At 41.5% G+C, this 9,490-nt stretch overlaps 1 protein-coding gene across 1 annotated transcript in view; it reads right to left on the bottom strand.

Moving 5' to 3' along the window:
• SALL3 (spalt like transcription factor 3) overlaps positions 1–9,436 on the bottom strand; it is a 20,121-nt gene extending 10,685 nt beyond the window's left edge. The window contains 1 exon segment of the mRNA XM_017866142.1: positions 9,355–9,436. Coding sequence (XP_017721631.1) covers positions 9,355–9,436 — 82 coding nt within the window.
• Positions 9,437–9,490: the final 54 nt, after the last annotated feature.

The following is a 9,490-nucleotide window of genomic DNA, read 5'->3' as shown; positions in this document are numbered from 1 at the left end:
AACTCCTTACAGGAGATAAAATGTATAACTTACATGCTATACAAAAACATTCAGACAGTATATGTATTTACAATTTTACAAAGTATGTATCTTATTAAAAGAATACTTTTTCTTTATAGGGAATACGTGTTAGGGACAGTTCATTGAGAAAAATGTTTTAAAATTACGTCAATTCTTGGATCATTTACAGTGAGTTCGGTGCTGAAAGAATTAACTTACATAACCACAAATGAATTTTATCTTTAAAAATGAACATTTCCCAGATTTTGTCACAAACCATAGTGTGTGATAAATATCACTTTTGTTTTTCACAAAGATCTTGTGCTTTCTGCAAAGGTCCTGACCCAAACACATATTTGCATGTTTACATTCCTATTAGTTTTTTAAATATGTTAAATATTTTTAGGGTTCACTTCCTAATTCATGGATGTTGGGAAGTGTTTCCACAGGTAATTTCACTTTTTCCATTCGTAAGTTTGCTAAATTGCAACTATTTCTCGATTGTGGAAACCGTGCATAGAATGTGTAGGCACTTTCTGCCAAATAGTCATTTTGTTTAGAGCAATTATAAGTGATAATTACCAGTACAATGAAGATATTCTTTTCAAAGTAAAATAAGCTCCCACTTACTCCTTCAAAATTGAAAAAGGAAATTGTGTTAAAAAATGGCATTGTGACTATTTGGACCTGTTAACAGTTCATTTTGTTAATGAGCCCAAGGAAACAGACGATGCTGGATTTTATAAGCAAAGCTCCATAATAAATTTGACTTTTGACTAAAACAGACCCTAAAGGTCATTATTAATGAAGGAAAAAATGTTCAATACAATTCAGATTTATTATTTCAGGCAAATAAATGAGGATAATCATCTATACTTTCTATTGAGGTGTGTATAAAATATCAATAATGTGATCACCTCAATTGTTCTCACGTGCTCACGCTGTATATGTCTATCAATATTTGAATGTGATTAGCATTCCATAAAAGTTGTAGATAAGAACGAATTTCACAACATAGCCCTGAATAAAAGAAATACAGGTAAAAACACTCACATGTGGAATCAAAACAATCACATATGGAATTGAAGTTTTGTCTGCATACTTTTAAGAATGTTATTAAACAACAATAGTGAGCACTTGACTGACCTGGTTGTAGGAAATAACCACAGTGAACATATCTTACTAAGGGCAGAGTTTCTTCAGAAGTAGTAAGACATTTTGCTGGCTTGTAGACTGAGTGCTGACTTCTGATGCATTCTGAAGAATTAAAATAAGTTCTTATAAACTGCTTCCATGGCCCTTCTCATTATGATGATTAAATGCATATATTACAGTGTTTATGTGCCAATCTGACATTATTTACTTACGTTTAAGTGCTGTCTATAACAAGCAAACCCATATGGGAAAAAACTGAATTTAGTCCACAATTTTATCATATACACTTCTAAAGCCCTTTAATCCTGCCATCATATGTCAGATTAAATTGTATTTAACCATCTTTTAAAATTAAACTTGTATTTTGAACTGGCCTGTATGCTCCAAAAATATAAGTTACTACGTTAATTAATACGGCCTAAACTTTTTGTCAAGGCAAAACCATGTCAGCAAGGCACTGTAACAACAGTACAACAGTGACAAGTTTGAGAAATTTATTTCCAATGCAATTTTCATTTTCTTCTTCTCTTTGTTTAAGGGGCAAATTAAAAAGCAAGCATTGCAAACGTTATCATTAATGTCAAAGGAACTTATTTTTTGCACACTGTTCAACAGCTAAGAGATGTGAAACTGTAAACAGGCAGGGGATGGGCAGGAATGGGATTATATTAGAACAAGTCAAGAAAAATGCCAACCAGTTCACCAACTAACAGAACTTAGCGAACAGTCTTCCCTTCTTGGTGAATGGGAATATTTGGCCAGGGCTACTTTTAGGAAGTACCAACCCATTTGCTGTACTGCTTCTATGTGAACGTGAAGGAGGCCTCAGGAGCTGCTGCACCACAGCCCCCCTCAGCTGATCTCAAATTAAGCATCACACCCATGGTGCCACATTGGCCATCTGCACTACACAGGATAAAAATATAGGTTTTTTTCCCATTTAATTTACAGCGATCCCAATATCTGCTTTTTACAGCTAGATTTTCAGGGTCTGTGTCACCGTGTGCACATTCCCTCCTGTGGTTCTCAGTTATACAGAAGAGGGGAGGAAGGCCCCATATACCTTTCAGAGAAAACAAAAGCGTAGCTTCAAAGACGATAGTTTAAAAAACTACATGTATTTTCCCCTTCTCACTAATAAAATATACACAGAATGTTTAACAAAACTGTTCCTATTCTTAGGAGTGACTCTTGGTGTGAAAGGAACCCCTCAGACTGTTTTTGGTCTTCGCTCAGCGTTAATCCCTGGTCTGTTACAGAATCGACCTATCTTCTAAGGAACGACGTATCAGTAAGACAGGCAGAATTTTTAGCCTGGATAATCTTTTAAAAGCCACAAGTGAAAAACATCATTGTAGTGTGTGTGTGTGTGTGTGTGTGTGTGTGTAAAATGCAGCTGTGTGATTTCCAAGCAAACCAATCCTTTGATTTGGTTTTACATGAGAAATTACATGAGAAATAACCTACAAGTTTTTTCAAAAAAAAAAAAAGTTTACTTGGAATAGTATTAAAATGCTTAATTTTTACATACATTTTATGTTTGATTGTTTATGAAATGTATAACTTAAGATATGCTGTATATACATATATTTAAGACAATGCTTTCTTCAAAAATTTCAAGCTACAGTTCTTAGCATTTCAAGTACAGTGGCTTATAAGTAAGCTAACCAATTACAAAGTAGTATTAAAATAGCTGTTCTATAATTTTTTTATCAATCTCAAAAGCTCACCTTCAGTACACTTTTGCTGCATATTTTTTATTCATTACAATTAACAAAAGAAGCAGCAGAATTGTTTAGTGCAGGGAAAGGGATGTTAACTTATCCACTTCGATTAGTAACTTTAAAATGCCACGTGGATCTTCAGGAAAGGAAAACGGACTTTTCCTTTGCCTTTCCATCTCTTAAAATCCAGAAAGCATTTTCCAGTTTTCCTAAATTGTTAGGAGACACTTATTTTCTTGCAAATTAATTCTTTTTAACTCCTTATGATAGCTTTGAATCCCATAAAGAAAGATGAATTATCACATACTGAGCCCAAGCTGTGAAACAGGAGGAGACAAATAGAGACCCCTACTGTGTTTAACAATGTAGAAGAAATTCCAGACGCAATAGAAAAATTTTCTGTCCTTTTCCCCGAGACCTCAGAGTGTGTGCACACAGCGCTGAACAGTGGAGGGCACTCTTGCCATGCTCAACGCGGCTCTGACCGCACACTCCCGCGCGTCGACACAGTGGCCCACACCTCAAATTTGTTAAGTCACGACCACCTGTGGCACAGTCACCAACTGTCTTCTGTTTAAAACATTTGCAGTTTTTAACCTGTGCAGTGAAGCACCCAGGAAGAGACACTGTTGCCTTTATGGGTACATGCAGATGGGAGCTGGACAGCATTCCCACTTGCTTTAACTATCTGCCCTCGACGCTGCTTCAAATAATACGATGTTTGTTACACTTCAAGGTTGCACAATAGTTCTTTCGTGTAGATGTTAGGCTGTAATCACACTCACAATGAATGCACATGTATCACTATCTATGCCTAATGAAAAATACACAGACCTGAAAATATGTCAGCTGACACCAACAATTTCAATCGAAATTTGATGAGGGGGTGAAAACAAGGTTTTGCTAAATCACTTTTGGTGAAGATGCAGATGGTTTAAATTCAAAGGCTGTGGTCTCACTGATCTGACACACGAAATTAAACATGCTATTTCATGACATGCCTACTTGAAAGCACCCAAACACTGTCCGTTTTTCAAATCCACTATGCATAGAAATAAATATGCAAAACCACGTAGACGTATAAATGCCTACATCTAAACAGCTCTAGAGGGGCACATGAGCCACGCTGGGTCCAGAAACAAGGCTATGATCAGCTGTGACCATCAGCCCGCTCACACTTGGGATCAGGTGATGGAATTATTTCCATCATTTGTCAGCACTTCATGGCACCGTTTCATTTCTACAAGCAAAGTCTGCACATACGCAAAAAGTCATCCTGGAAAAGCCACTGCCCTGGGTCGTTGAAGCCAGTGACTCTGCACGTACACAGATTCTACAACAGAATTACCAAACAGTGCGGCGAAGGTCACTCTCAAAAAGAGGACCAGGAATGCTGACGGATCACGACAAAGTGCCGTGGCACCTGCAGGGTTAATTAAACAGTTCAAGATGCAATAGCTACACAAAAGAAAGCCGTTTTCTCTTCTTCAAGAACTATAAACATTTGTGCTGAACTAGATGGCGTCTGAGAAGCTGTGCAGCACGGCGCAAGCTCGCGGGATCTCTAGTTAACACTCAGATTCAGTGTTAACACTTAACAGAATAGTGGTGAGCCCTGTTGCCAAGGTCAACAGCACAGATGCACTAATTGTATTATGAGCTTGACATCTAGTGGCCACCCCTGGCAGGGCAAAGCAGGCAAAGGTTAAATCAGCAAGGCTTGTCAAAAGCACTTCTAACTACCCACCTTCAGGGAGAGACGGTCGGAAGCTGGCCAGCACTCTGCAACCCCACCTTTTCAGACATCAGACAAAAAGGCTTTCTGCGCCGAGCTGGCTGCTAATGCTCGCAGAGAATGCAAAGGGGGTAGGGATTTTAGATAGTAAGCATAACTAATCTGAAGGTGATTGAAAAAGACAGGCCCACAGAGGAAAATATTTAGATGCCACACTGGCATTATTGGATCCCCTTGGTGGACACCGTCTCAGTCTCGAGAACTCTTCCCTTTAATTAAGAAACAAATCAATCTTCATCTCTAACATAGAGACCACTCCATTATTTTATTACAATTAATATTTTATACTTTCTGGAACATGACTGGCCTGGTTTGCTTGGAAGTCAGTTAGCTGCATTTTAAATCATAAATGTGTTGAAATTACACGAGAAATAACCCTAGACAGGTTTTTTAAAATAAAAGTTTACTGGAATATTAAATTGCTCCATTTTTACATACATTTTGTTTCACTGTGTTTGAAATGTGTAGTAATTAAGGTATGCTGTAATTACAAACCTGTCCTTCCAAGACTAAAACATGTTGGTCATATTCTGGTAACTGTTCAACAAATCATGTAGGAAAATAAAAACTAATACAAACAAAAGTCCTTCCTGTTATATTTAGAAGTTATGCTTCTTGAAACTATCTGGCAGCACTGAAAGATGGTGCACATCCTCATTAGAAGTGAAAAAGATTTTTATTGTACTTAAATAAAAGCCAGTGCCAATACTTGTAGGAATGCTAAATTCCAATGAATGGTCAGCACACTGAATAGAAACCCTGGCTGTGCTTGTGCGTAATTCCCCCCAAAGAAAATATTCTTAGGGCTATCTGGAGATGAATGGCACAGCTTTTTAGAGATTGCAGTTGGAAATGAAATTTGACCCACTTTTGCCATCATCTTGTATACAAAAAAGAATCGGCTTGCTAAGTAATTCCTGCTGTTACTCCATACCTTTTTCTGGCTTTGAACAACAGATCTAAAAACATTGGATAACGCATATGCCATGGAAGTTGAAAATGTATTGCACATAAAATTCCCACACTGTTACATAATCAGCTGTCTCTAAGGTGGGAATTAATTGGCATGCTTTTTTGTTGATCACAGAAACGTGCATTTTAAAAGAGGTTAAGTTTTAAATGTTGTTTTAAAAGAAATGTTTGCAAAGTCTTCTTTTCCTCTCCCCTCACCCAACCCGGTTACTTACTTTTTACCTTTCATGTTTCAGAGAAAGCAATCTGCCTGTGAATGTTAGAAAGTGGCTCCTGCATTGTTCCTTTTGGTATGCTGAATTGTAAATGTGTGTAGTGTGCTGGGCGAGCACTGAGGGCAAACCATGCATATACAGATAAAAGAAAAAGATCCTGCGCCAAGCACTGGTGGCCGAGCTTCTTTCCCTTAATTCAAACACAGTCTGTGAATACCACTGGTAAATTCTTAAATCACATGCTCAACACGTTTAAAAGGATTTTTCAGACAGCCATATACTTCTAAGCTGGCAGAAAAAGAGACACACACTTTGAAGCAATTAGTGCTAACAAACAAAATACAGGATGGTAAATGGCTTTAAATTATAATATCCTTTTGTTCCTTCTTAAATACATATATTCTAACAATAAAATACATCTTTCTTAAATTATATTTTATTACAATAAAGAATACCAATATTGTATCTTTTAAAGTTCTTAGTGGGCATATAACTGTCATTGGAAGTTTTAATTAATTTTCTTAGAACAAAATATTCAGCTGGCTCACAGGATTACTAGTGGTGCAAAGTTAACTGGATCCCAAAGCTGCAGCACCTTTTCTTCTAAAATAGGAATGAGATCATTTGCAAGTAAGTAATTTTAAAAGACAATTTCTGTTAGGAATGTCTCAATAATTTTTTTTTTGTACAAAAGGATGACTTTAGAACTTTACATAAATTATCCTAACTTTTTCTCATTCTAGACACATCATATTTAATTCCTGTAGTGATAAAGTTTGGGTAGCACCAGTTATTTTGTATAGAATCTTTTCATTGCTTCAAAATAAATCATAATTCTTTTTTAAGAGATGCAGGCTTTGTGCTGTAAATTAATGTGACTGCATCTCTGTCCCCCATTATACTAAACATTTTTGCATATAATATTTGTTCTGCATGACATTATCAGTAGCTTTCCATTCTACTGCATGTAGATGGACCTGCTGCTTTAATTAATATGTCACTCCCCGAGTGATACAAAGGAATTATTTACCTTGTTTCTAAAACACTAAACTCAACTCACTTGTAACTTCCGGCACGGTCTGTTTATTTCCATTGCATTTAACAAAATTAAAATTTTGAGGAGATCTGATTCAGGTTGGAGTAATTTGGTTTCCACACCCATTTATCTTTAAAAAATTTTTACTTAGTTATCTTAGGAACGATGCTGAGTGCGACCGAGTGATACACAAATGGGGCATTCCTTGACTTAACACGGAACAGAGTGTCTGTTATGCTCCTTGAACAAGCTGCTTCGAATATAATTAAATGAGAAAGAACTTTAAAAAAATAGTTTGCCTAAACTATCTCAAACAAGCATGGAAACTGCTCGACCAAGACTCAGCCCCAGACGGTATTTCGGGCCTGTTGCAAAATATCACCAGGGACTGTGGCAACGTCTAGATTACAACTCTGGATGTTGTAAAAAACACAGGCTTGACAAGAACTTTAATTCTACCATGGGTAAAAAACCTGAATATTTTGCATCTCTAAATAAATTCGAGCAGCAACAAGAGGAATTCAAAGTAGAACTTGTGAATAATTTATCCCATCTTAGGCTTTCAAATATAGGCGATATAGCCCTCCACATGTTTACACTATTAAGTTCAGCATGCTCACATTTCTGAAGTGAAATTAAAAATGAATAGCAGTGCCTCAGCTTGTTAATTGTTAAATACAAGGGGGTTTACTCTATTAATTAAAATATGCTTTAATAAAAGGAGACATTGCACATTTTGATAACGACCCTACAAAGCTGAGAAGTATTTACATTGTTGCATTTTGGGGCGGCTGTGAAAGCCGATTTTAAGCTATTCAGGAGCCACAATAATAAAGCTTTAAAATTCCTCACTGGGATGCAATGTAGTTCTTTTGAAGGAAAGACTGTCTTTCTCATTCGGCAGAAATAAATCCATTCATTTGATCATGTAGTCATTGAGGGCGATACAAAACAAACCAAGTGTGAGAAATTCTATGTGATGAAGTAAACAAAACAAAACAAAATCCATTTCCATGACAAAAAGATTCTTTGTCCTTAATCTACCCACCATATGCAAGCGTTTCTTTTTAGCATATCGCCTGTTCTAATCTTGGCTGACTTGGCTACACAGATAAGACTCCCTTACCTCCACCGCAACAAAAAGACCCAGCGAGCTCACTAATTTTATTTAATTCATTAATTCTCCAGCCGCGTCAGAAGCATGCTCTCTCGTTCTCATCCGACATGGGTGTCTACCTGCTTTGTCAAACTTTACTCCACTGGCTGGGAAACTCTTCCGCCCCGTTTCCTTTTCGCAGACAGTCTCATTCTCAGAGTAAAAAGATCACCATCTGCCTCCAACAACTTGTAATAGGTCAATCATAAAAGTTGGCCTGCCTCTTTTTTTAAGGAGCAAATTATTTTACTGCGAGCTGTGCTGCAGGCTCGGGGTCGCGGGGCCGCCCCTCCTCGGCCCTCCATCCTGGCGCCCTGGGGGCCCCGCGGGGCGCGCCGAAGCCTGGGCGCCGCGGGCCGAGGTTTCAACTCGACGAAGGGGGTGGGGGCGCCCCAAACTTTGCGGGGAAAGGGGCCACTCTGGAAAGTCCAGCCCTTCGCCAGTCTCTAACTTTCGCGGCGCCTGCCCTTCGCTTTTGGATGTTTCGAAGAGGAAGGTCCTACCAGCGAAGTGACTGCCAAGGCGTCTCCAGCGCCCGGCCTCGGCGGATCCAAGAAGACGGGAGAGAAAAGGCCCGCGCAGTCCCTGCAATGAACGCCCCGGAAACACGCCGGGGTTCTGCCGCAAGCAGGGGCCAGGCCCAGGCCGCCGCCGCCGCGCTCGCCCCCAGCTTAATTCCCCAGGCGGCCATTAGGCAGGGCCGAGCCCCCGACCTTCTCCTGGCCTCGCAAGATCACAGGCTGCGTCAACGCGCTGGGACACCGCGGGTCACCCGAGGCGGTGCGGGGGGCCGGGGGCACAGGCGGGGCCGGGGAGGTGGCGCGGGACCCCGAGGCGCCGAACAAAGCTGGCCGGGCGGCGGGGTCCCCGACCCGCGTCCAGCGGTAAGTGGGCTCCGGTTGCCTACCCCGCCGCCGCGCTCGCCCCGGGGTCGCCGAGGCCGGCCCCAGCGTCCTGGCGCAGAGACCCCGAGGGGCGGCGCGGAGGCGGAGGCACCGTGGACTCCCTCCCGCTCCGGCCTTCGAGCCGTCCTCAAGCCGGTCGCGGCCTCGGCGCCCTCCGCGGGCAACTCCCCGACTCCGAGGAGAGGAGCCAAGTTTACTTCGCCCACAACTCTCTCCGCGGTCGCGCGCGCTCCGGCGAAGTACCCGGGTCCCCGCGGCCGGCCTGGCGCGGGACGGACACTTGCTCGCGGGAAGCAGGGGACTTTCTCCCGCTCCCGCCGCACGCGCTTCCCCAGCCCGGGTGGGCAGCCCCAGACCCCCCAGACCCCCCGGCCACCCCGCAGCCCCGGCCCTCACCGTGCTCGGGAGCCCCGTCCGGCGGCGGCAGCTCCTCGTCTGACTTGAGGTGCTGGGGCTTGGCCTGCTTGCGCCGAGACATGCTGCTAGCGGCGCTCGGGCCCCGCGCGGGGCAGCGGCATCAGCAGGGCGGCCG

Source organism: Rhinopithecus bieti, unplaced genomic scaffold (assembly GCF_001698545.2).
Source record: "Rhinopithecus bieti isolate Rb0 unplaced genomic scaffold, ASM169854v2 scaffold_84002, whole genome shotgun sequence".
Taxonomy (NCBI): domain Eukaryota; kingdom Metazoa; phylum Chordata; class Mammalia; order Primates; family Cercopithecidae; genus Rhinopithecus; species Rhinopithecus bieti.
This window is presented reverse-complemented; position numbering and strand designations above follow the sequence as displayed.